The following is a 27,917-nucleotide window of genomic DNA, read 5'->3' as shown; positions in this document are numbered from 1 at the left end:
TGGGGCTGGCGGGGGCCGGCGGCGGCTGGGCCATGGCGGGCGGGCGGCGGGCGCGGTGAGTGTGGCGGGCGCAAGCGGCGGGGCTGGGCCGGCGGCGCCTGAGGGACGGGACGGGACAGGACAGGACAGGACGCGGCGCCGCGGCCCGGGGCGGGTAGAGCCGGGGCGCCCGGGTCTGGCGGCGGGAGGGAGGGGGCAGAGGGGCGGCTGCGCCCCGCGGAGCGCCGGAGGGGCCCCGGCGGCGGGAGAATCTCAGGATCAGGGAGTCAGTGAGGCTGGGAAAGACCTCCGAGATCGTCGAGTCTAACCGGTGACCCAAGAGCACCTTGTCACCAGACCATGGCACCAAGTGCCACGTCCAGGCTTTCCTTACACACCTCCAGGGACGGTGACTCCGCCGCCTCCCTAGGCAGCCCATTCCAATACATAATCACCGTTTATCGTGGAAAAATTCCTCCCTATGTCCAACCCGGACCTCCACTGGCGCAGCTTGGGGCTCCGTATTCTTGTCCTGCCGCTTTTTATCTGAGAGAAGAACCCAACCTCACCTGGCCACAACCTCCTGTCAGGGAGTTGTGGAGAGCGAGAGGGTCTCCCTGAGCCTCCTGTTCTCCAGGCTGAGCCCCCCCAGCTCCCTCAGCCGCTCTTCACCAGACTTGTGCTCCAGACCCTTCCCCAGCTCTGTTCCCTTCTCTGGACTCGCTCCAGCACCTCCACGTCCTTCCGGACAGGTCCGGCCCCCGGACACCCCCCGGCTTCGTCCGCGGCCGCAGCATTGGCAGATGGGAATTTTTATCTGCGCTCCTGCGGTTCATTCCTCTCCTGGATGCCCGCTTTGAGCCGGGGACGGAGCCCCGTACAGCTGTGGAGCCTCTCTGGGCATCTCTTAACCCTTCGGAACAGCCGTCTGCACCATGGGCTCGCACCGAGTGCCAGTCACAGCTTGGCGAAGGTCACTGTCCACTGGTGGAAAAATACAATGTGTGTTCATAGAAGCGCTGACTGTGGTTGTCAGAGCCACGGGTTTAACCTTTTTTAAAGGATATATATCTCTTTGGATTCTTTCTGGATACAAATGTGCATAAGCACTGCAGCTGTTTTGTTGTACCTTCTGAGGCCCTACAACATCCATAGTACTTTAGGGGCTGAGTAAACACAGTAAACTGTAAAATGTAGATCCTAGGTTTGCCGTGGATTCATTGTGAGTGGATTCCACCTGGTACTTATTACAGAACAGGCATTGTTGTGTCTTGCTTTAATTTGAAAACAGATCCCTGCACTCCTCGTATCTTTAAGTCTGACCTACACAGTCACTACAAGATTTGTCTCCATTTGAGGTACAAAGTTTATTTTGCTTCGTGGTACAAAGTTGTCAGCTTGGTTCTGACACCAGAATCCCACTGCCTCTCCTCAGGAGTGGGAGAGGCTGATTGGCACCATCCTACAGCAGAGACAGGCTGCTAAAAGCCAGATGGGTCCATGGACCCTCATTAAATTTCCTGTGCTGGTCTTATGTAGGAGCTGAATAAAGTGGATGTCAAGTGGAGAGGGGAAACTGCAGAATTTTCTTGTTACCTTGGCTTCGTTTCCAAGTGGAACAAGGCTCCCTAAAGCATTTCCAGCTGGCTTTATTGACCTGTAGTGGTCAGGTGGAATGTCAGTAACTAGGATAGGGACAAGGGAGAGTTGTTCTGGCTGTCTTCTGACCAGGTCCCAGCACCCTCTGTATCAGTGCCCTTGGCTCCTGCCCGTGTCCTGTACCATTTCCCATTTCCGTGCTCCCAATCCCTCCCTGCCCACATGGCATTCCCAGCTCTCTGCCCCTACCGGCTGTGTGCACATGGGTTGCCCACATGGCCAAGGCAAGCAGACAACTGTTGAGCCAATGCTGCCGCCCTTCCTGCAGCACCCCTGGCTGCCAGCGTCCAATAAACACATAAACCCTGTCTTCAAAACATCTACTGTCCTCTCAGATGTGTTTGGAATTAGCTGGCGGATCCAAGTGAAAAGTGTGATTATATAAACTTTGTTTCCATAGGAAACGGTGCTTGGTAGAAAGTCATTCTGCAAGGAGGATTAAGGCAGCCTGGTTTCCTGGGGAGTTCTTTGCCACATCCTACCCCAGCAGCTCCGCCAACCTCAGTTCCCGGTAGCTTCTCCTTCCCTAGGGCTGCACCCAGGAACTGCCGGTGTCCCAATCCACTCTGTCCTTATTTGTGCAGCCAGCTGAGTCAGGTGTTCCTGTTTGCTGTGCCGGCAGCTGAGAAAGATTCGGGATATTTACCCAGTTGTCCTTGGCTTCTCAAGGCTTCTGTCCTCTATCTGGCCTGTGGTTTTTGTAAAGCTCATGCAAGTATTCCTCTGACAAATTTGGCAGAAATACAGGTGACAGATTCTAGAATTACTAAGGGGTGTAACGGGCCAAGGTGGGCAGACAGATGGACAAAATGATTTTGTTTCTTTCCAAAGCTATGTGAGAATATTTCAGGTGGTTACTGATTGTTGCAGCTGCAGGCAGAGATATTGCAGTGGTTAAAATGCTTCTGGTCTTTCGTATTTATCAGTATTGTAGTTCTCAACCGGGGATATGGTTGTGTTTGTGGAAAGTTTGAACGTAGACTGTCACAGATTTTGCCTGTGGATAACGAGGGTTTTAACAGGAAAGGAGAGGGAGAAACAGCAGACGAGTAAATATGTGGGAAGCCTTGAGCACTAGATGACTAAACTTGTACACAAGGCAGGCAGCATGCAGAGAGTGGAAGTGACAGAATGAGTTTGAGAAATCCAAGGAAAGGTCTGTGGGAGCCTGCCTGTGGAACCTGAAATAACAGGGCTCACACAGAGAGGGGAGGCATGAGCCGCCAAGGAGCTGGCCAGAGAGGGAAGGATGGGAAGGAAGATTGATCTGGTGAGACTGAAGGATGTTTTGGGAAGAGGAAAATGTCACTACTGTATACGATGCTTCTTCAAGGCATTTCCCAGGATTTACTGGAGAACTTCTAAAGGCCTTTTGATAGGTGATCCCAAAAGGTATAGTGTATATAAGAAATACCCCATGCATTTAACAGGAATTAGAATCTACTTCCACCATATCCATTTCAGATCAGCGTCTGTTTGAGCTATGATTTTTTGTGTGCTTGTGCTGCCAAACTAAACCTTTGCCTGCCCTCAGACCTGATTTGTGACTTGGAGCATAATGAAATCCCTGCAAATTGTACACACAAGTATTTTTGACATAGTATCTAAAAAGCTTTATGATATAAAAATAAGATTGTGGTATGAGGCACAGCATTGATTTTGTGACTCCAATAAGAAATGTCTTGTGGGATTTTTCTGCTAACTTTGTAGGCTGCTTATAGGAGCTGCAATTTTGTAACAGGCAAATTGCGTGCTGTTTTTTGAACTGGGGGGGAAATGGTCTGATGTTGGTATTTAATGCCAGAAGACATGCTTTAATTCGTGTGTTTGTGTGCACAGTGACCCCACCATGATACTGAGGAGATGCTGTTACTTATATAATGAAGGCTCATACTTGCTGAGAATACAGACCTGGTTGTAATAAGAGAAAGAATTGATCAGGAAATTTCCTAAAGCGGTAGTGTAAAACAAGAAGCATTTCTTATGCAAGCTGTGCAGTTGACTACAGCATTAAGAAGCTGCTAGGGCTGTTTACTTCTCACTGTTTTCTCTTTTTAGCTGGGTTTACTTTTGTCATTGTCCAAGACCCTTTTGCTGTTCGTTCCACAGAGCTCTGCACGTGCTCACCTTATTTTTTCTTTTTTAAAATTTCGGTGGTGTATTGTTATTTCACTTTTCTCATTTCTGACCTCGTTCCAGGGCCAGCTTGACACTTCTGGAGTTCTCATAATCTTCCTTTCCAATCCAAGACTTTGCCAAAGACTTGTCTTTCTCAAATTGCTTTCTTCCAAAGCTGCAAAAATATTTTCTTACATCGCCTCAATGCTGTTGCCATTGCCGTCTTTAATTTTAAACAGTAAACTCAAGTTCTTGCTGACCATGGTAAACTTGTTCGTAAAAGGATTCAATTCCCTTGGCTTGTAGAGCAGAGAGTGCAATGTTGGCACCAAGGAGCAAAGTGCAGGCGGTGCATGGAGCACTGGGAAATTGATTGCATGGCAACCTCGGGGGTGCTTTGGTGTTTGTTGGAGGAAAGCAGCTGATGACTCATGTCCTCAGATGTCACTAAAAAGTGAGAGCCAACTCACCAGCAAATAGTTAAATATTTAATTTTCTTTATTTTTGTAAATTCTTTTACCTCATTGGAGGGTTTCAGCCAAAATTAATTTCAAAGCTGTCACAAAAGATAAGCTATGTAAGTGACCCTTAATTTAAGTGACTCTAGTTGTATTCTCCCCCGAGCCCCAGGAGGAGTATCCCTAGAGAAACTCAGCATTCCTGGAAATCGGTCTGGAAAAGTGAGTGCTCATCTTGAGCTCCAGCACTGTGGAACATCCTGCCCTGTGCTTTAATGCTTTAGTCAGCCAGCACTGGGCTGCGAGTCTTTCTTTAAATGTGTGTGTACACATACACATATCTCATAGCAAGGAGTAGCTGTTCTGAAATAACCTCTGTTCTTCTGCCTAAGTCCTTACAAACTCAAATGGATTTTAAAAATGAATGATCTTAATAACAGATCAAAATGATTCGGAATTAGTAGTTTTAAGGAGGTGAATTATGCAGTTAAAATGAGAGGGCACAGGTGCAGCCAATCTGCTTTGCTTGTCGGCTTAAGGTTAAGAATAATATGATTATTATTTAGGGATCCCTTCCTGGGTGAGTTTGTATCTGCAGGAATGAGATCTTTTGGTTGCATCTTCCTTGTCTGTGCTTCTCATTCTTGTGCTTGCAGCAGGTAACTGGCAGGTGGAAGTGCTGTCTGGAGAAGAACAGGCTGCCAAAACAGAACCAGATGAACAATAGTAATATGCTCTATTTTCCATATAAACATGTGATTTGTTCTCTTTCAGTATGACACAAGCAGTTATTTTCCAACAGATTAAAATCAGTATTACACAGTTATCAGGGGACCACAGTTCTAGTTTGAAGCATCCCTGAAGCTTCTGCCCTCTGCCCTTCCTGGGGTCTCTATCCTGCTGTGAGGATAACAGGGATGTGGGAGAGCCATGTAGCTGCATGAGTCTGCTCTAGACCTCGCATAAATTTGTTTTGGGTGCTGTGGAGTCCTCTCTGGGTTTGCATGTCCTTTTATACTAACACTCTTATGTTGTGCCAGCCTGATTCTGCACTGATGGCTGTAAGCTCTGTGTGCCTCACAAGGCATGGCCTGGCTATCCTGTGGTTGCTGCTGGTAAATGAGCCTGTGGCAGCTCATTTTTTTCCAGTGCCGTGATTAATTATGGCTGATTTATACACTTGCTGTTAAATCATATGAGAAGACTTTTCTGTGTCAGTCCTCCCCCAGCTCAGGGTGCTGTTCGAGGTTTGCATGATCAATGTGGCTGGTGCAAAGAGAAATTCTTGCTGGCTCCCAGCGCCTCTCAGAGGTGTGCCTCGTGTCCCCTTTCCATTTGGCTTTTGACTACGTTCAGCTAATACTAGGAAGGTAATTCTGTCCTTATAACTGACTACAGTTGATGGTGCATTCTCTGGTCCTTGCATGGGATCACTGCCCTGTCCGAGGCTTATTGAGAGGCCAGGCATGTCTTGCAGCCCACTGTAAATATATGAAAGAGATGTGACTTTAGCTGTTGTAGGTGAGGCTACTGAGAACAGGCAAGGGTTGGTGGTCTGGGATATTTTTTCTAGTTAATTTGATTGAGATTGCAAACACTTTGTGTATTTTCTGTGGTTATTGGTTTTACAGTTAGTTAACTGCAAGGAAGTAAAGATGTCAACCCCCACCCCAGCTCATTGTTTTTTTAAGAATGGAAAAAAAGCTGAGTAAATTATAGTGGCAGCAAATGAAAGGCAATAAACAATTAAGTCCTTATGTCTTGTACCTTCAGGACAGTAGGCTGTGCAGCTGTCCTCACGTTTGTGAGCTGTCTTAAGATCTACCTGGGAGCTTTTCTGAGGGATCGGTCTTTAGGACACCAGCAATCATGGGATCTCGCACTAGTGGAAGAGTGCATGTGAAACTGGAGCAATCACATTAAACTACAGTTCCCTGCAAAAGTCTTGCCCGTGGTGGTTGCAGCTGCTATGATTTCAGCTGTGCAGAGATGCTCTCTGGCAATTTCCCCTTCCATGCAGATGACAGAAAGGCTGCAGGAAGGCAGCAAACCCAGCGTGTTTTAACAGAAGTGTTCGGGCTTTAAAATACAACTTTCTATGAATGCAGGCTTATGTTCCAAACATAAACTTGATTTTGAGTTTGGTGGGATATGTGGGATTGTAAGTTTGTGTTTTGTTTATTTTTAGGGGTACCAGGAGATGCTTCAGTGGTGAGACATCATTTACAATGCAAGTTAGGCATGAAATTCATCAACTAACATCCCCTTCCTCACCCTGATCTCCAACAGACTTCCTGTAACGCTTGGAAGAAAGGGTCAGGGGAGAAGGGCCGAAGGGCACCATGAAGCTGAAGCAGCGAGTTGTGCTGTTGGCCATCCTCCTCGTCATCTTCATTTTCACCAAGGTTTTCCTCATCGACAACCTGGACACGTCGGCTGCCAACCGGGAGGACCAGCGCGCCTTCCAGCGGATGCTGTCGGGGCTGCGCGTGGCGCTGGACCCGCGGCTGGAGCACACGCTGCAGTCGCCCTGGGAGATCGCCGCGCAGTGGGTGGTGCCCCGAGAGGTGTACCCCGAGGACACCCCCGAGCTGGGCGCTGTCATGCATGCCATGACCACCAAGAAGATCATCAAAGCTGATGTGGGATACAAAGGGACGCAACTAAAAGCTTTGCTGATACTTGAAGGAGGACAGAAGGTTGTCTTCAAGCCCAAGAGGTAAATACTGCTTTCGATGACTGCATTAATAATTGCTTTATTTAAATATACGTTTTTCCTCCGTGTTGGCACATGAACGTTTAAGGTACGAATTTTTCTGTAAGTGGAAAGACCATCTTGTTATTTTTGAGACGGAAGAGAGCCTTGCTGGTGCTCTAGTAATATTTGGTTGCTGTGCCAGCTGTCTCAGGCTGTACAGCCTTGATGCTCAATACAGCCTGTCTTTAGATTAAAAGAATAATCACTATGTTCAGCCCTGAGGGAATGTTGGTTACACCTGATGTTTCTGAGCCGTGTGTCTTCCTGACTGTGGAAGTGCAGCTTCTGGCAGTTTGGAGACAAGCTTTGCATCCTTGTTGTGTCAGACTGCCAGGAGAGGGTACAGTTCAAGGACAAGGAAGGAAGGAAACTTGGCAATGGTCTTAAAAGTACATCTGTGTGTCTGGTATAGTTGAATGTAGGCTGTGAAAATGGCTTGGATAGGTCAGAGTGAGAACCCCCGAGCCTCCTGTCTGCCAGCGGTGAGTACTGGAGAAGCAGCATAAGAATGGAGGGTAGTGATAATTCCATGGTATGGCCTCAGTTTACAGTGATCCTCAGAAAAATTTGACATGATTGAATGTTTCTGAAGAGTCTCGGCTGTAAAGCTTTTTGAACTATTTGTCTTTGGGGAAAAGGAGAAGAAAGATGTTAAAAAGTAAGGCTAGGTGTGGTTTAGGAGATTGCTCTGCAAATGAGAAGTGTCATCACAGAAAAAGATTTTGGGTTAAGCAGGCATTAAGGTTTTCTGTCCTGTTAATGAGTGAATGCAGAAGCCACAAAGATCCTCTCAGGGTTGGAGCACCTCTGCTTGGAGACAGCTGAGAGAGTTAGGACTGTTCACCTGGGAAAGAGAAGGCTCCAGGAAGACTTTAGAGCCCCTTCCTGTGCCTAGGGGGGCTCAGTAGAGATGGAGAGGGACTTGGGACAAGGGACTGCAGTGACAGGACCAAGAGGAATGGCTTCACAGTGACAGGGGGCAGAGATAGATGGGATATTGGGAAGAAATTCTTCCCTGTAAGGGTGATGAGGCCCTGGCACAGGTTGTTCAGAGAAGCTGTGGCTGTCCTATCCCTGGAAGTGTTCATAGGCCAGGTCGGACGGGGCTTGGAACAGCCTGGTCTAGTGGAAGGTGTCCCTGCCCGTGGCAGTGGAATTGAAACGAAATGTTCATCCAATCCAAACCAGTCTGTGATTCTATGATTAGAGAATGAGGAAAAAGAATCTCTCTACAGCCAATTCCTGCTCTGGCTGGAGCTCCCCTGCAGGTCCAGGCACTGTGAGCCTTGCACACGAAGTCCTGGTGATGTGAGAGGCATCTCCTCCAGTGAAAGCCCTGGGGATTCACAGCATTCCTTCCCATAGAGCTTTCTGTGTCAGGGAGTGCAATCAAGCGTTTCACTGAGCATTAAATTGTGTTCTGCAATGTTCTGTCTGTGCATGCAAACACGGGCACTGTGCTCCAACAAGGACATGTGCAGCTGGGAATGTTTGTAGGAGCACTGAGAGGGTGGCCTTGGCCATCCTGGTAGACCCATGTTCTTTTTGTGACTGCTGAATAGCCAGGCTTGTGGGCAGAGTCCTGCTCTGGCACTGCAAGAGAGTCTGTTTAACCAGCTTTGGACATGAAAGCTCTGTCAAAGTTACTGCTAAAAACAGTTCTGAGCAAACTTACCATCTGGGGAAGAAGGAATTCCCTCATTACTTTTGCTCTGGAAAGGACTAGATGCCTACTGTACATGGGAACAAAGAGGTTGGTCAGGATTTACTGAAAAATTTTAGCTCTGTGGCTTTCAAAATGTGGCCATGTTTCCAAAAGCCAACGGTAAGTACATACCAAAGACCTGCCTTCGAGGACATGTCCTGAGGATTAGCTGTCTCACTTCAAATTCACTTGAAATTCAGCCTAATTTACTAACAAGTGATATTTGCTGTTATCCCATCTGGTGGTGTATGTGACAGAATATGCTGGTTTGGTGAAAGCTCCCATTTGGCAGGAATCCTGTGCTGGTGAATTCTCTTTTGAGCTGCCTTGCAGAGAAGCTGGCACATTTGCTCAGGCTGGGGAAGTGGACTGTCTTCTGCCCCACATCCTCCCTGAGCAAGGCTAAAACATCAAAGTTGAGCTCTGCGCCTTCCTTATTACACTGTTGTTGCTATTGCTTGAGCACAAATTCTGCTGGAAAGAATCCAGTTTACACAATTGGATACATAGATGGAAATGAGAAAATAGGTAACCTAATTTGGCTTTATTTTATTTGAAAACATGTTGCATTTCACCCATTTGCTCCGTATTGATTGTGGTATTTCACACTCAGCTGCAGTGTAGTGCTAAAGCAGCATCTACACTGATCCAAATGTCAGGAAACTGAGAAATTGCTGTTTGCCTTGACTAAGTAACATCTACTAAAAGATAAAAAAGGAAGCAAAAGGCCTTCCAGGTCACCAAAATACACCATTATTGTTGCAATGAGTGCCTAATTTCTATTTTTGCTGCTGATTATGTCTTTTCTCTGCCAGAATAAAGGCTCTGTTTATATCTAGTATTGTCCTCAGGTTCACGCTTGTTGATTTTCTATCTACTAAAGATTGCATTTGCCATCTCTTCCACAGTATAAGATTGTATTTGAAAATTGTTAATGTATAATTCTTTCTAACCCCAAAATCATCTGTGGAATTGCTGCTTTTCAGTATAAATAGCCCTCTGTTTCATAGCAGGGCCTGTGCTCGTTGTTCGAAGATGTGACTTGGCATGTGGTTGGATTAAAATTTATTAATTGGAATGTGAACTGCTTCCCAAGCCCTGGAGATCACTGTATATCACTGACCTTTCCTGCTTGTTTACCATTTCAACAGACTGGACACTTTAATCTCGTCGATGTTTTTCCCCTCTCCCATTGGCAATCACTTGGAAAGTGACCCAGAGACTCTTTAACTGTTATTAAATTGTTACTAAATTGTTACTCTGAACAGCAAAATTGACAGGAATTCTACACAGACTCACTTCATTTGAATTATTTCAATTACAGATATGCCAGGGATTATATAGTGGAAGGAGAACCCTATGCTGGCTACGACAGACACAATGCAGAAGTGGCAGCCTTTCACTTGGATAGGTATGGAAATACTGCTTTATCTGGTTTTATTGTCTTTGGAAAATACCAGAAAAAAAGGGGTTATTTGAAGAATATACCTCAGATGGGAGCTACCTCTAACCTGCCAATATACCACATTGAAGCCAAAATAAGAATTAGCTTATTCTGTAAAATTTTGTTTCTAAGATCTGTTCAAGAGTGTAACATTTTAGATACTTGTGAAGCTTGGAAAGGAGAATGAGCCCTGAAACCACTCTAGTTAATATTACAGGGGAGAAAGAGCTTAGCCAAATGCTATGGAGGAGGCTGAAATACTAAATGTATGTGGTAAATTCATGTCCAGTCCACTAAAAAGTCAAGACAAATGTCTAGACTAACAGTTTAGTCTAGATTAAATATGAATCAGTGCATCCTAGAGGAAATCCAGCTATTCATATACTAATTGTGCTTGGAGTACCCAGGTGGTTTTGTGATGGAGGTGCGATTAAAGGAAATAATCAAAATTACAGGATGTTCAAAGAATGGGACAGGAAACACCAGACACTGAATGTCAATAGTTATGAAATGCTGTTAGGGCTGCAATTTCACGTAACAGAGATGAGCACGGTCTCTGTTTCCTCATAGGAAGATTTGGAGGTGAAGACACATAAAATCTTGAGAAAAGGAACAAGAAGGGACAAATATAGCAAAGGATAGAATGTTTGAACTTAAGCTGAGGTTTCTCAGTGCATAGATAAGAGCCTTATCACTGTGACTAAACTCATAGGTGGTGAAGAGATGTTTGTTAGTCCTGATTCACCTCTGGATCTCATTGCACAGGCAGTAGAAATCAGTAATTCTAGGAAGAATTCGAATATCTAGGATGATAACTCGTTGAGTAACACCCATTGCTGCTACAGCCAGCTTGTGCTGGTGGGCCAAAATCAGCATGTATTAAGACCAAAACAAGATAATGTAGCCAAATATCAGTCCATTGGTGCTTTCACGAAGCATACAGGCTTCGGGTTCCCTGAAAAAACAGTGATTTGAACATTCAATCAAAGCCTCTTTCCAGTATCCAAATCCCACTTAACTCTTCTTTGCTGTCCATTTGGTCATGGTTTTGTGATTTCTTTCCTCTGGCCTTTCTCTGTGGCTCTGCACCTCTTTATTCTTCAGGAGTAACCTGTCCAAGGATGCCATTTTTTCAAAAAGGATCCTGGATCCTCCACTGATGGGGAGGCTGTGCCTTCCAGGATTGTGGCCTCTCAGCTGTGGCCTGAAAATACAGGGGCAGGTTTTCCACATCGAAGCTCTGTGCTTGTTTTCTTGTTGTCTTCTGCTTTTGCTCAGGCTGTGCATAGCTCGGTATTGGCTCTGAGTTTTGTCCTTATGCACACGACTTTTTCAGACGTTTTGTTTTGCCCTTTCTTAACTTACAGAAGCGGATTTACTCACTGAATGTCTAAGACAAATCCTTTTCAGTTTTTGGAGTGACTCTCCCAATACATCTGTGGAATGTCAATTGTCCCTCTTCCAGAAGAGCCTTTTCAGGATCTTTTTCCGAGATACAAAGACTATCAAAAGGGTGTCAAAAGTGCATTAAGAGAGTTGGGACTTAAATGCCTTTGTTCTTTTTATTTCTTTAAGCACTTTTAAAATTCCGTACAAATACCCAAATCATTTGTGGTCAAAGAGCAAAGGCTGTGGCAGGCATGGGAGTGGAACCTGGCTCTTGTAACTGCAAGTTTTATGGTTGTTCTTCCCACCTCTGTTTTTCCAGGCACTTCTCAGGCATTCACTTTTGTTCTACCATTCTCTCTTCCCTTCTCCTTCCTTGTGCCAAACAAAACAACTCTTGGATTGGTTGCTTTCAAGTGTAATTGAATTGGGGTTAAGCATAACATTTTAATAGACAGTGGTTCCCACAAATTAGAAATGATCTTTCCAGGTGACCAGCCCATGGACCATATGGTTTTACTGCTTCAGACACATGATGGATATTTCTGGTGTGAGGTCTGAATTCTGAGAGTTGGAGCATGTTACATCCTCTGTTGCTCTGCTGCAAATGCTTTAATAAAGGAGTGTCACTGATGGCCTATAAAGCAAGCTTAACATCCAGGCACGTAAGAAAAATGAGTCTCCCTACTTTGCCTTGGAGAAGAGAGGAGGTTGCTGCAGGGCTTCAGCTTTCCTCTTTGGTCTCTGTCATCTCTGACAAAGACTGTGAGGGTTTTTTGTTTTAATTTTGAAGTGCTGCCTACGTTGCAAATTCTCAGGTGGTGTTTTTTCACCCCAAATCAGAATCCTGGGTTTCCGCCGAGCCCCGCTGGTGGTTGGCAGGTTTGTGAATCTGCGCACAGAGATGAAACCAGTGGCCACGGAGCAGCTCCTGGGTACCTTCATGACTGTGGGTAAGTGGATTCCTGGACTGTGCTGCCCAGGAAAGGAAAAATGCTTAATGGGAAAAAAGAGCTGTGAGAACCTGACACAGCTATAGAACAGTTAACCATGATGCAGGAAGCTCTTTCTGTGCCAGGAGAGATCTTGGATAACTCTGTTTGGCAGGGGAGGAGGACTTGATTTTTTTCAAGTAGTATTCCCTCATGCTCCTCTTACAGATGTGATTTTTATTTTTTGAGTAAGAATTTTCTCTCTGCTGTCAGGGATGGTTAGAAAAGTCTGTGACTAGACCTGAAAAGAACGAAGTTGTTTTTAATGTCAAGAGAGTGGTGATTTGGGATAATTTATAGAGCTGACACACCGGTTGATATTAGATGTTGTTTGTGCTGCATCAGAGCCTGCAGAGCATTTACAACCAAACATGGCAGAACTTCCCCGTGCTGTTTAGTAATAATGCTGTGAAGGGCACATAATAGAAGCTATTAATGTGAACTCCTACCAGGTGGTCATTAAGCACCAAGAAATTCCTTATGCTGCAGCCTTAACTCCCTCAGGCTTTCATAAACAATCCAATTATTACTCTTTTGTTTATTTGTTTCATTTCCTAATCAGAAGGCTCCAGAGAGGATTGTTCCTTACCACTGGTAGCGTTCCTGTTAGCAGCACTGCTGGCAGTCTCACGTGCTGCCTGACACTGCCTCTTACAAGGTGCAACTTCCAGATGAAGGTTTCAGCTCAGCCTCGCCAGACTCTCCTGGCATTCACATGGGGTGCCTGCCTCAGGCAGGCTTTACATTTTCTAATTTCAGCCAAGATAACCAAGCTCTTTGCTAGCAGCAGTGCTGACTTGAGAAGTAAGGCTCCAGAAATTTAAATTGCTCCTCCTTAGATTCCTTGGAACTGGTGTTCTGCAAAGCAGGAACTAAAAAAATGGATCTGTGGAGGAGGTTATGATTTTTTTTTGTCAGGCTAGATTTGACCAAGTTCCTGGGGTTTTGAAGAAGAGAGAATTTATTCATACCCAGTGGAGGTTTACTGGAGTTACAACTAGAATCTCAAAGAATTCTGTCTCTTGTTAGACCTGCTGCAGACCCTGGATGGGAAGAGAGACTTGGAGGCTTTCCATACAAACAGGAGATCTGGTCTGCAAGCTCTGTGTTGGTAATGATCTCTGACATCCTCAAGTTGTCTGACAGGATACTGGGAGCACAGGGTCTGGATGGAGGGCTCCAGAGGAGTGCTGGCTGAGAGGCAGGGATGTGTGAGGATGGAAAGGGAATAACATGACTTTTGGAGAGCTGGATCTGCTCTGGGGAGGATATTGGATGTAGAACCAAAGGAAGAAAGGGAGTAATCACAGCCAAGTGAGACATAGCTGAAGAACATTTTGGAAGAACATCTGTGAGCATAGAACTGGATTTAACTTGGTGAGAATCAAGCGAAGGTGGGTTAAGAAGGGGAAAATAGAAAAGGTTAAAGTAAAAGTATTAATGCAGACTGCTCCAGATTACTTGATGCTACAGGATGCATCAGTGTTTGTGGACTAAAGGCTGCAGTGTTTTGTTGCTTTTGTCCTGTCAGAAGACACTGATGAAGCTTTGACAGATCTGCATTCCTATATCATGTGAAAACGATACTTGTTTCCGTCTCCTCTGCTGAGTCAGCTCAAGTAGCTGAGACATGTGGCAGGTTTCAGGGCAGAGTTCTGTGTCTCTTTTCACGTACCTCTTTTTGGTCTGCCTTTTCAAATAAGTGGGTGTGCTGGTTACACCTGGAGGAGGGCAGACTCAGAGAGGTTTTTCTCTTTGAGAACTTCCTCTGTGAGTTGATGGGACCAGTTGGGGGCTGGTTTGGTTATTGACAGCCTGAGGAACCAGTTGGAGGAAGTTAGTTTGCTCCGTGAACACACATTTTGAAGGAGGTAACCTGGAAAAGAGCTCTCTTATTTCCAGCAGCAGTGCAGATAACACCAGCCTGGGCCTGGCTCCACTGCAGGTCACGGGCCTGGCAGGGACAGGGCTGGGCCCCTGTGTGGGGAGCTGGCATGGCCTGGCAGGGAGGAGAGGTGGCCATGGACAGGGCTGGGCCCCTGTGTGGGGAGCTGGCATGGCCCAGCAGAGAGGAGAGGTGGCCATGGACAGGGCTGGGCCCCTGTGTGGGGAGCTAGCATGGCCTGGCAGGGAGGAGGGGTGGCCATCAATGGTGGGTGCTGTAGCTGAGTCCCAGGGAGGGTGAGTGAGGTCCCAGCCGTTCCCCCTCCTCCTTTCCATCATGGCCTGAGTCTCCTGAGATCCTGGCACAGCTCCAGCATTGCAGCCTTGCATTCCCTGGGTGAAACCTTAACTCTTTCAATGCTCAGATAAGACTTGCAGGCCTTTCAATTCTCCCTTGAGTTAGAGGAAAAAGAATAGAAGAGCTAAGTTTCTTTAGATGGAAGGAGAATGAGAAGATGCTATGAAGGTTGGCTGAAAATCCTTTTGTAAATTTGTAGGGATGGACTGATATTGCACTGAAAATTCCTATAAACTGTGGAGAAAACATGGGGGGTTGAAGTGTTCCGTGTGATAGATCATTTGACCAAAAACACCTGTGTGGAGAATCTTTTGCCCCGAGGAAAGAAGGGGATCTCGGTTTTCTGAGGGTGAAGCGTGAACAGAGAGAAAAGAGATGAAGAGAATTTTTGGTTCAGAACAATTCATTCTTAAAAGTAATACCCCATGAGTGTGACATAGCCCATAAGCACAGCTTTGGGAAAGCTGTGAAGTTGGGAGGAGCTTCATGATCTGCGAGTTTTTTCCCAAGCGGATGCGAATCGTGAAAGGGAAGCCACAAGAGAACTGATTTTTTGCTCTCCTTGTGGAGAAGTCCCTATGGCCTGACAAGAGGAAACTTCTCTCTCTGAAGTGAACTGAAAAGGAGTATTTAAGTTGGGAACTGACTGAAGTAGTTTTTTGTGTGTTTGTTTTGTTGTTATGAAGGTTGGGAGAGGGGAGGAGGGAGTGGTCTAAAGATCTTATTCTGAATTTGTTTTTTTTTCTTTCTTTGTGTTTTTAATAAATTTCTTTTTATACCCTTTTAAGTTTTAGGCCTGCCTTCCTTTTGCTCCTGGTTCTGTCTCACAACAGAAAAATGAGTATATTTAAATTGTCGTATCAAAACTATAACAGTGGGAAAACCTGACACATGAAGTATGAAATGTGAAAAGCAGTGTTAACATTGCAAAGTCAGGGTCCTTGGGACTAGGAAAGGATCACAAAAACTTGTTGATAGTGTAATGTATTAATTCTCAGAGCGATAAAGTCATTAGAAATTATAATTGCTCTCTCTTTGTCATATTATTCTTTAATTTTGCTGAATGAATGGATGTCTGTGTAATCTCTTTTGAGCCTCTCCCTCTCAGAGACAGGAAGCAAGGAGACAAGTGCAGTGAAATCCTGTCATGGGGAAGCCTCTGCTGCAACAGCATGCTCTTGAATTTCAGTTGGATTCCTTGGATTAATACCTCTTAATTTAATACCTCTTAATTTTTCTTTTTAAGGAAATAATACTTGCTTCTATGGGAAGTGCTACTATTGTCGGGAAACAGAGCCAGCCTGTGCAGACGGGGACATCATGGAGGGCTCAGTGACCCTGTGGCTGCCCGATGTTTGGCCCCTCCAGAAGCACCGGCACCCCTGGGGCAGGACTTACCGGGAAGGCAAACTTGCCAGGTATGACAACATGGCAGTGTTACTCTTTAGAGATGATAATTTACACTAAAATGGCCCTTGCAAATACAGTGGTTAATTAAAGAGCTCTAAGTGCTTTCAAAACCTCCAGTTGTGTCCACAGCTTTCTTAGCACAACAGTAGAAGCCAAGAATAAAATTTAAATTAAAATGAAGAAGAAAAAAATCTTCATTGTTTTCCACAATACTAAGCACTGTCTTTTTTCTGTATCTTGGCTGGAACAGAACTCCACAATGCAGTCTGAAAATCTTGTCTGTGGGCAAACTAAGACTCTTCTCTTGTGCCACTGGACCTGTTCATGCTATAGCCCCTGAAATGTGGTGGCACTGTGCCATAGCTAATTTCATGATCCTTGTAGTTTGTTTTCAGAGTTGTGGAACTGGTTGAACTTAAGCTAGGCCCTGTGTTGTGGTTTGACACTGGCCAAATGCCAGGCATTCATGAAAGTCATTCACTCAACCTCTCTGTTACAGTTGGACAGAGGAGAGGGAAAAAAAATTAAGGAAGGGCTCATGAGTTGAGATAAGGATTGGGAAAAAACAAAACGCTCTAAATTTAAAGGTATAAAATAAATTTATTATTAACAGAGTCACAGGAGGATAATAAGAAGTAAAATAAGCCTTTGAAACACCTTTTTTTTCCCCACAGCTCCTCCCTCCTTCCTATTGACAGCACAAAGAGACAAGTCATGGGGGTCTTGGTCAGTTCATCACTCGAGATCTTCTTCCATTTGCTCAGGGAGAGGAGTCATTCCTCTGCTATGATGTGGAGTCCCTCCCATGGGCAAACAGTCATCCCAAAAGTGTTGTGGAGTGGGTCACTTGTCCATGGGGTGCAGTCTTTTAAGGATAGGCTGCTCTAGTTTGGAATCAAGGCCTCTCTCTTCTTTCTCTGGAAGCAAGGGCCCTCTCTATTCGGGTCTCTCACTAGAACACAGCTTTCTCTGGCATCCACCCACTCCAGCATGAGCGCTTTTCCCACAGGCTGTGTGGATCTCTGCATGCCGCATGGACTTCATGCATTACAACAGGACAGTTTGTTTCACTGTGGTACTCACCATGGCTTGCAGATGAATCTCGGCTCTTGACAACTGGAGCACCTCCTCCCCCTCTTTCTTTTCCACTGATATTGGTGTCTCCTTGTTGTTCTCCCTCACATGTCCTCACTTGCTCCTGTTCTCTAACTAGAAGAACTGCTGCGTGTAGGTACCATTGTCAACTTCCACCAATTCAAAGATTCTTGCAAGATCCCACGGTGCCAAGGGGTCGATCTTGTCCAGGTTCCACGCTGGGGAATTGCTCATCATGTTTCTGCTGCCAGCCATCAGAGATTGGCTCTGTCAGACATGGTGGAAGCTTCCAGCAGCTTCTCACAGAAACCACCCCTGTGGCCTTCCCCCATTACCAAAAAATCAGGCCGTGCCAAATCAACACACCCTGGAAAGTCCTTTGCTTTGAATTTGGTGATCATGCTCAGCATGTAAAGAATGCTAAGTTCCACATTTATCCTTCTAAAAGCAGTATTCTACAATAGATGTAACACATCTGAGTTCCTGAGGTGGAGATGTTTTTGCCATGACCAGAACAAATGGGTCTGAGCTTAGTAAATTTTTCCAAATCTGTCTTGAACTTGAAAATGATCAGAAGAGATTTTCAGTCCTTGATCTAAAGTATGCATTGATTTCCAATGATGTGATTGTTGTCAGAAAGAATCTCATCCAAAGGCTCTGTTGAATTGTTTTAGAGTATGAAATGCACAGATTGAATTTTGAGCAGCAGATGTTTTCTCTTTCCCAGCAGGTCAAAATCAGCTGTGTTCAGTACACTATACATTGCAGTAATGAACGGGATGAATTTCTTGGGAGGTGTTCCTCCTATTGAGAGGCTCCTTTTTATCACATCCTGCCTGTTTACACAGGGGTTTACCTTGATTCCTGTGCTGATTTGACATTTGGTGTATTTAAACTCACACTTGCCTCCTTCAGATGAGGTTACAAGGTTCTGATGGTTTTTACCTTGTCATACTGCACATTTCACTTTGAGAGATCAGAATTAAAGGTTCTTGGTGTCATGCTCTCCTTTTTCTGTGCCTGGTAATTGTGGAAAAATAACTGTAAGAATTTTTTCCTGCTCTAGCTGCTGTTCTGAGTTGATCTTTTGAACATAATTCACACAGGCACATTAGTGTACGTAATTTTTAATGGAGGTGTAATGGACAAAATCCCTGACCTTCCAAAGCCTGTGCTAATATGATATAAATGATCAGAAGTGAGTGTTGGGTAGAAGTCTCTCTTGAAAGACTGCATGGAAATTGAGGCGGGAGAGAGCACAGTATATCTGAAAAATTGTGGCAAGGAGATTACTGCTCTGAAGTAAAATGAGAGAAAAAGAAACACTTGAGGGAGAGTGGGATGCAGCATAAGAAATGTATCCAGAACAAGAAGAGGTTCTGAGACTGTCGCTGTGTGGATTTGTGCTACAAGTTGAGTGTGAGTTGGACCTTGGTGCAAAGATCCCTCTTCCTAGGGGGATTTAGGCACAGCATTTGAGGAACATGTGTGTTATCAGAAGCATTGAGAAGATTTTTTTAAGCTGTCTGATTTGGATACCTGGAGAAAAGGTGAGATATTGAGACCTCTGGCTCAAGACTTCTGGAAGATGAAGTGAAATATATGGCAGTTGTAGTAATTAAATTCTGATCTTCCTACTTTTATTACTATCTGCAGTTTTGAGCATGTCAGCAAGTCTCTCCCACTTGTGTTTCCTCCATCTCTGTTTCCAAATCACAGATGGTTTAAGGCATTTCTAATTTAACTGCTATTTTGTGATGGATTGTTTCAGTCCTTACATGGAAGATGTCCTTGTTATTTAGGTTGACAGATGGAAAGGATATACACCAGAGATTTGGCTGTTTTGGTGGTGGTGCTGAATAGCTTTTGAAAGCTGTAAAGAAGAAAATGAGAAAATTTAAAATCCTAGCTTTGGAGAATTGAGACACGATGTCAGTGTTACAAGGTTACGTGTAGAGGGACAAGGAGATAAGAGGGAAGATTGAAATCTTGTCAGTGGAGAAGAAGGTGAGATGCTTTGCAAAGGAAGTGGGGAGGAAAGAGACAGCTGAGAGTGAAGGAGAGTGAACATTGAAGCCCTTCTCCTGGAGGCAGAGGGGCTCATTACTAGCCACGATGAGGATATTTGCATTAGAAAGAAAAAAGGAAGAGGATGGCTGGAAAGCCAGATGGAAACAGCTCAAGGCAATGGAAACAGACACAGTACTGAAGTGTTCTTGGGAAGCTGAGGGAGGCAAGGCATGGCAGTAATGTTCCCATAACATAGCCTGGCCACTGTGGAGTTGTGAGGAAGCAAACTCTGACTTTGTTTTCCATCAGAAGTTGATCTTTGTGTATCTTTGAACTGAAACTACAGCCTGGTGCCTAGGCTGGGATGTTAATGCAGGGTTTACTCTTCTCATGAAACACTGTTGTCAAACTCTTCCTTCTTTGTCTAGCCTGGGCTGCTCCTCTTTCTCGGTGCACTCGAAGGTGACTGAGGGCAGCTGTAGCTGCTGTGGCTGTGCAGTGGTGGTTCCCTGAAGGGCTGCTTGGTTCCTCTCTGGCTGCAGGTGGGAGTACGACGAGAGCTACTGCGATGCCGTGAAGAAAACATCCCCGTACGACTCGGGCCCGCGCCTGCTCGACATCATCGACACGGCCATCTTTGACTACCTGATCGGCAACGCCGACCGGCACCACTACGAGAGCTTCCAGGATGATGAGGGAGCCAGCATGCTCATCCTGCTGGATAATGCCAAGAGGTGAGCCTGGGGACAGTCCTGTTGGCCTGGCAGTGGTGAGTGCAAGGGCACACGTTTATCGGCTCTGTTTCTCTCACTAATTTATTCTTTAATGTCTTTCGTAGTAGTCTTTCCTTTTTACCACAAATTATTCACCAAATCTTAGGGTCCTTCAAAGGCTGTGGTGCTGACAGGACAAGGGAGAATGGATTCAAACTGCAAGAAAGTGGGTTTAGATCACATATTAGGAAGAAATTCTTCCCTCTGAGGGTGGTGAGGCCCTGGAACAGGTTGCTCAGAGAAGCTGTGGCTGCCCCATCCCTGGATGGGGCCTGGAGCACCCTGATCTAGTGGGAGGTGTCCCTGCCCATGGCAGTGGGGTAGAACAAAATCAGCTTTAACCCAGCTCTTCCAAACCAAACTAGGACTCTGTGATTCTGCTCTGTGCTTTAGATACTCTTCTGTCCTGGCAAAATCCTACTCAAGCTACAGAAACTCCCCAGTTAACACAGTATTTCCCAAAGCAATTTTCAAAGGTTTGCTCAAGTCTCTCCTCCTATCCCCAGAAAAGACCTTTCCTTTTAGGCTTTTAATTAATGGAAGATTGAAAATTTAGGCTATTTTATTTATCACCAGTCAGTATAAGTGAGCGCTGTAATAAAAACAGATCTTTCAAAAATGTGTTTCTGAATAATGTGGCACTCCCTGCCTTCTGGCTTTGAAAGGTTAAAAGTTTAACATGGAAGTAAAAGTCATATCAAACACAAAAATGATGTTCTAAATGTAGACATTAACTCATACCCAAACAAAAATGTTTTTAAAACGTGTTTAGAATGTGAGTTCTTCCTTCTTTGCTATAATTTTTTTGTATGTTGTCTGCTATAGTTTATGTTAAAAATCATATTGAAGACACAGCCTTGTTTAAATAATAACAATTTGATTAATTTTTCTTAAAAACATAAAGATCCATCTATTTGCCTTTCTCATAATTTAGTCCAGCAGTTCAGGATTATTTATTTTTCTAGTGGGCACTCCCATGTGCCATGGCAGTGAGTTTTCCTTCTGTGAAGGGCCAGCAGTTCCTGTGGCAGGCTCTGCTCTGGCTTTGCACACCACTTGGACCAAGTGTACACAGCACAGGAGACCTTGGAAGGCTTGGAGTTACCTTTCTTTTCCCATTTGTCTTTTGTATAGTGGATTCCATCCTTCCTTCCATCTTTCCATCCATTCTTCTGTCATCAGCCTGTTCAGTAATACTCCACTATGGCAGCAGGATACATTCCACCTTGGGACTGCTTAATTACTACTGCTTTAGGTGAATTTGGTAAAAATGCTCTTTCTGTTACTCACTGGCAATGTCCTAAGAGGAAGGAAGGTAATGAATCAGTCACTGGAAGTGAATATGGGGTTTGAAGGTCAAGTCCTTTTGTTATGGTACTTTCCTATGGCATTATAAAAATATTTCTGGTGGGGCTTTGCAGGCTGACAGTAAATTGTTTTCTTGAAAATTTAAGTGATTTATTTATAATAAAATTTAAAATTGCTTTCAGCTCCTTTGAAATAATGGGTAGGGGACAGTTTTTCATAGAATCATGGTAGATCTCAATTTGGAAGAGATCCATAAGGATGATTGACCCCAACTCCTTGTTTCTTACAAGGCTACCTAAAACTAAATTGTGTAAGAGCAGATGCTCCTTGTTGCCATGACCACTTTCCTGGGAGCTTATTTAGTTTTAAAGCCACGAATAACAGAATTATTTGGGCAGTGTAATGCCAGGCCCCTACAGCAACTTACCTTTATTGAAGGGAAAGTTCTTAGTTGAAAATAGTATTATGAGGAAGATGAAACTATGGAAGATAAATCCAGCATGTGTTGAGATGAAGCTATGGAAGCCTTCTGGCTTGAAATGTTTAAGTTGATCCCCTTGTTAAGGAACTGTTGCTCTAATGGTTGCTGCTGTTTGGTTCGTTCCCTGCCCTGCTGTGTCAGACAGAAAAAGCTCCCATTCTGCATGCCCAGAGTACCAGTTATTCCTTACCCCTGCATCATTTCTAAACTCCTCTGAAATGCCTTTCTAAGGTGCCTTGGTCTGATAAAGAACTGGGTATGCTTGGTGCTGCTTCTGTTTACTTGCTTAGCTGACACTGGTGAGAGTTATATCTGTGACTGGTCATGACCTGTTTGTATTTTAATTTAAATTATTTGATCACTTGGAGCATGAAATTGCCTAGTATTGATTTCTCTGAATTCTTTACAAAGCTCTTTATGTTGAGAACAACCTTAGGAGTTCAGCTGGTTCACTTGGTTTTAATTTTGCTTTTCAGCTTTGGAAACCCTGCCCTGGATGAAAGAAGCATCTTGGCTCCTCTCTATCAGTGCTGCATGTAAGTGAAACACAGGGGTGCTCTTCTTTTTGCTTATGTAATTGCTCTCCTTAGGTTTGCAATATCATTAAATTGGGAGCCTTCTGGCAAGCTGAAAAAGGTTTGCTGGGGTCCACAGTGCAGTACTTTTTGGAGATATTGTCTGTTTGATGGATTGTCACTGCCCAAGAAGCTGAGGAATCCATTGTCATGGAGGGTTAGCTGCAGGTCGCTGGTTCAGATCTATCCATAGTCAATGTGACAGGTTCTTTGCATCTGCAGCTGTCCCCATCCAGCTCCTGACAAATCAAAGTTCACATCCCAGCTTGAGTTCTCCCTGACAGAAGCGAATGATCCAACGTGTCTGGCAATTTAATAATTTCAAAGATGGTTTCTAAAGAAAACTGCAGTCCTGCTCAGGGGGCTCCTCTCAAGTAAAATTGTAATTTCTTTGCAGAGTTTTGTTTCTGCTTTGGCCTTGTGAACCGTGGTTTTATTTTCACAGGCTGTGACTTTCTGATTTCTGTTCTGTGTCTACTCTCTTACCAGGCCATTGCTACTTTTCATTAGGAAATAGATGCTCCAAGGGCTGGAGTACCTGTCCTCTGGAATAGCCTTAGAGAGCTGGGGTGTTCAGCCTGGAGAGGAGAAGGCCCTGGAGAGACCTCAGAGCCCCTTCCAGTGTCTAAAGGGGCTCCAAGAGAGCAGGAGAGGCACTTGGGACAAGGGCCTGCAGTGACAGGACAAGGGGGAATGGCTTCACACCAAAAGAGGGCAGAATTAGATGAGATATTGGGAAGAAATTATTCCCTGTGAGGAGGCTCTGGCCCAGGTTGTCCAGAGAAGCTGTGGCTGTCCCATCCCTGGAAGTGTTCAAAGGCCAGGTTGAACAGGGCTTGGAACAACCTGGTCTAATGGAGGATATCCCTGCCCATGGAAAGGGGGTTGGAATGAGATGTTCTTTAAGGTCCCTTCCAGTCCAAGCCATTCTGGGATTCTGTGAAAATTTCCAGGAAGAAAAATACTGAGATATCAGTTTCCTGACTCAGATACTTCAACATTAACTCCTTCAAGCCCTCCAAATGGAGCTTGTCCATGAAGCTTATCCTTGAAAGGTTCTGTCTTCCAAATTCTCTGGGACCTTTGAAACGTGGGAACTTTGCAGAAAGCCTGAGCTCTCATCCTGCTTGCACTAAGCCCAGCTCCCTGCATGCTGCAGTACACCTGGCCTGTGTTCTGCAAGATCCTTTTAAACAGTTAAAGAATTTTCAAATTCTTTTGTTTTCCTACATCAGTTTAAAATGCATGTTTAATTTCATGCTTTATTGAGATTCTTCTGGAGTCCTTGTCATCTTGATTCCCCCCCAGTGTAACCAGAGGAGAAGCTTATCTCTGTAAGAGACTTTGCAATTTCCTGCTTTTCAGATATTCCTTCTTTATGGTTCTGGGCAAATGCTATGTAAGAATGAATTTGTGTAATTGTTTTAACTGTAGGTTTGTTACAACACTTGCTTATTTTGCTGGTTTTATTAGAGGCCATCAAACCCCCCAAGAGTTAAGACCAGGGGTGCTAAAAATTTGGCCCTGAAAGATCTGGGGGAGAATACAGAGATACTTCACAGAACATGAGAGCTGAGAGATGGGCTGACAAGAACAAGCTCAGTGGCCAGTCAAGAGGAAAGGTCACTGCTGTGTTCTCGTTCATGGAAGTTTAGTCAACTGCCTTTTGTCCTTTGTGATTCATTATTGGTCAGTGATGCTCTTCCTGAGGTGACCTGACTTTTGTTTAAATTCGTTGATTTTTCCCCTTCCCTTTTCCCCTTCCCTTTTCCCCTTCCCTTTTCCCCTCCTATGTGTCTGGGAGGCCTCAGGATTGAAGACCTTCTGTGCTCTCAGCCAGAAGTGTTCCTGTATAACATCAGAGTCATGTCACACATGGATTGATTCTTCATCACCTTCAGTTTCCAAGTTTCGTTAGATCCTGTCTCTGATGCAGTTCCGCCTGGACTCTGCCACCTCAAACCCACTTCTACAATGAGTCTCCATTCTTGGTGTGCCAGGCTCCCTCAGGAGGCTGGCTCTGGTATTCCCAGTGGGATGCAGCAGGACTGTGGTGTGGTTACATGTTTTTGTTTCTTTTGCAGCATCCGTGTTTCTACCTGGAACAGGCTGAATTACCTGAAGAATGGAGTCCTGAAGTCTGCCTTAAAAACTGCCATGTCACATGACCCCATCTCACCTGTGCTCTCTGACCCTCACCTGGATGCCCTGGACCAGCGGCTCCTCAGCATCCTGGCTACAGTGAAGCAGTGCACAGACCAGTTTGGGCCAGATGTTGTGCTGGTGGAAGACAGGATGACTCTGTCTCACTTGTAATCGTAGTGGAACACAAGATGAAACTCCTTTTTCAAAAAAAACAAACAAAAAAGTGATAGAAAAACAGCACAATCAGTTCAGAAGGGCTGTGGCCAAGATGGACTGACATGAACAGGAAAGTTCCTGAGCCAGAGGAAGGGAGGTGACACTGTCTTTTTCCTTGGGCTGGCAGCAGTGAGGGGTGGGAAGGGGGCCTCGGATGGCTCAGCCCCCGTGGTGGCATTGTGGCCACTGTGGCGTGTCCATTGCCGGCAGTGGGCGTCACGCTGGATAAAAATGGCTCTCGGTGCTGGTGCAGAGTGTGGGATACAGAAATCCTTGGTGGACTGAATCTGGAGGGGACAAACAGACATGAACAGTTCAGTCCTCTCTCCTTCTCTTCTCCCCATACTCTGGCAAGTTTGTCTGATTCAGGATTGTACATAATCAGCTCTGAGCTGGTTGGGCATTTTACTGCTTCTCTAGAGAACGAGTGGGGGGCAAATAAAATAACTATTAGACTGAAGAGTTGTGCCACTCCCCCGAGGGTGGGATGTTCTTCTGATTGTCTGAGGTGGGGGAGAGGGGACCTCTGCTGCTCACTCGGCTTTTCCTTGATAAAAGGCTGGGAAAAGGGGTTGCCTCACATGTGATAATGCTTCACTGTTTTTGCTGAAGTCCTATTAAAGGTTTATCCACAGGGTCGGAGCTGTAGGAGAGGACAGGGTGGTTATACAGCACTTGAAAATTAAGGGGTTATTGTAAGTTTCCATGTGTCTTGACACTTGTTTTATAAGGAATCTGGAAAGATCTGAGTAGAGAAAATATCCTTGCAGTCCTGTGTCCATTATAACCAAATTTTCATTCTCTTGTAGCTGAGGAGGACAGAATGTGTCTTTGGAAGCAGTTCTGTGTAGCGAGGTCAGGCTGTGTTACTGTGAGCCCTGAGTGCTGTGGAGCCTCTGGGTGTGTGGGACTGGGGGAAGAGATGTTTGCTGGACTTCCCCAGTCACCAGCAGTAACCTGAGGTGTGCAGACCCTGAGCTGTGGTTTGTCTTCTTCATCTCACCTGAGAGAGCTTTCTGCTGCTCGCTGTGACCACAGCTCAGCACTGCTGTTCTTGGAACACCATTGTTGGGGTCCCACGTTCACCTGGTTTGGCTGTGGCTGAGCTCAGCAGCTGTGACCACTTCCAGGAGGTTTTCATTTTCTGCCTTCCCCAGCTGCTTCCTGCAACCTCACTGTGATGTTCTGCCCGGGATGGTCATCCTGGTGACCAGAAAAGTTGTCTTTTCAGGGCAGGCTTGCAGCATTCACCTTGTGCTAGTCCTGCTGTCCTTCAGCACTGCAGCCTGTGCTGCCAATGAGTTTGTGCCATAAAACTGATCACCTTGGTCTCAGTTTGTGTCTCGAGAAGAGAAGCAGCTTCATCACTATTCCCAAATTGAACAGCTTTGCATCAGTGTTCAGCCAGTATGGTCCTTCTTGTAAGGAAAGAGCTCCCTTCCCCAGGTGATTACAGATTACTGGACTTGAGAGCAAGAGCACCAAAATGTCAGCTTGAGCCCTTTTCCTTGATTTTCCTGTCAGGATTTCTGTAACTGCAGGCAAGTAAAGAGCTGTTTCCAGTTCCTGCACCTTGGCCACACCTGATCCAGGAGGTGTCAGGGAGAGAGTTTTTCTGAAAAATGCAGCTCTCAGTTTGTTTTGTTGAAGTGTTTTTCTCATCACATGAGCAGAGTATCTTGAAAGTAGAATGTGACTATTTACCTGAGATTGAATTTATGGTATTCTTGCTCTCTTCTGGACTTGGCCACAATCACAGGTGTGCCCCAGAGCAATGAGATGCTGGGATGGGATCTGGAGTTCTTAGTCAGTATGGTGACACACAACCAGCTTTGGGAATACTGTGGAGCTTGTGCCTCTATCACCTGATAACAGAACACACTTTAGAAGCTGTGGGTGGTGTCTGTGGGGCAGGAGCAAGTGCTGATTTAAGGAAATTTCAGATTATTTACCCAAAGGGAAAATGGCAAAGCACATGGTTGGTGGCTTGTAGCATTTCTAAAAGCATATTCTTCTCTTTGAGCTTAATCATGAGCTCTTAATATTTTGGGAGGGATCTACCAAAATTTAATTTTTGATTTCTATATGATCATTCTTGATATTTACATTTGATTTAATAATGGGTTCAAAAAAGGTCTTTCAGTCTTTGAAATTAAATTAGTGTTGAGGACTTAACATATTGCTCTAAGCTAAAGCTTTTGCTGTCAAATGGAACCTGGGGATAAGTTTTCCCCAGTATAAATGTCAAAGATTTAAAGCAGGGTATTGGTTTACTTTGGTTTACTGTGGACAAAGGGCATGAAGTCCAGCATTATCAGTAGAAGGAGGCAAGAAATGGTTGTTTTTTTGGGGTTGGTTCTTTATTTGTTGGTTCTGATTGCTGTAAACACTACTGGTTTTTGGTGTTCTGCAGCAGGAAAGAAAAATAAATTCCTCTCTTAAACCAAAATCAGGAAGATCTGGTTTTGGCCTTGTGACAGTTTCTGCCCTTTTGGCAGTGATGATCGTTTTTGCTTGAACACAGAACCCCGAGAGGTTTTAAATAGTAACCATTGCAAAGGAAATGAGGAACAGCATCCACGTGCCAACAGGGTCTGCTTGAAACTCTGAAAAATAACATTGTTTGCAAGGCAGGTGCTCTGTCCAGGAGGTTTCTGAGACACCTTCTGATTCTTGTTCACTGTGCACGTGTCACCCGCTGGCCCAGATGTCACACACTGGTTGTGTCATGGTTATCAATGATATCAGAGCACTGGAAGCACAGAAATCAAGAACTAATTAAAGAGCCTCATCAGCCATCTGCTAATTACCTCCTCCTTCCCAAGTCAGCTGTCAGGGGGAGGAGACACTACACTCCAGTCAGTTCCTCTTCCAGCAGCTGATGAACTGGAGTGTGTCTTGCCAAACAAACTTCGACTCAAAAGTACTAATTTATTAAGAAGGTAATTTATTTACCACAGCAGCTGGAGCAAGATGCTGGAAACAGACCCCCTCTTGGATGTGCCAGAGGAGGCCCCTGGGAGCTGCTGCACAAATGGAGTTGCTAATAAGCAAACAGAATGCAATCATGACTTGCTACTCCTATGCCCCAGGGTCAGATCCCATATAAAGTAACATTGTGTGAATAAAGATTTTAATAAAGCAACATTGATGGATCGCCTAA

General features: G+C 45.0%; 1 protein-coding gene across 1 annotated transcript; it reads left to right on the top strand.

The window, feature by feature from the left end:
• FAM20B (FAM20B glycosaminoglycan xylosylkinase) lies at positions 1-27,917 on the top strand. Its single transcript, XM_014874750.2, has 8 exons — positions 1-55; positions 6,403-6,933; positions 10,002-10,088; positions 12,351-12,460; positions 15,988-16,159; positions 19,799-19,990; positions 22,295-22,354; positions 24,478-27,917. The coding sequence occupies exons 2-8, from the start codon at positions 6,557-6,559 to the stop codon at positions 24,707-24,709; spliced, it is 1,230 nt and encodes a 409-aa protein (XP_014730236.1). The 5' UTR covers positions 1-55; positions 6,403-6,556; the 3' UTR covers positions 24,710-27,917.

This window comes from Sturnus vulgaris, chromosome 9 (genome assembly GCF_052056855.1).
Source record: "Sturnus vulgaris isolate bStuVul1 chromosome 9, bStuVul1.hap1, whole genome shotgun sequence".
Classification (NCBI taxonomy): Eukaryota; Metazoa; Chordata; class Aves; order Passeriformes; family Sturnidae; genus Sturnus; species Sturnus vulgaris.
The sequence above is the reverse complement of the archived record's forward strand: the minus strand, read 5'-3'. Positions and strand labels throughout refer to the sequence as shown.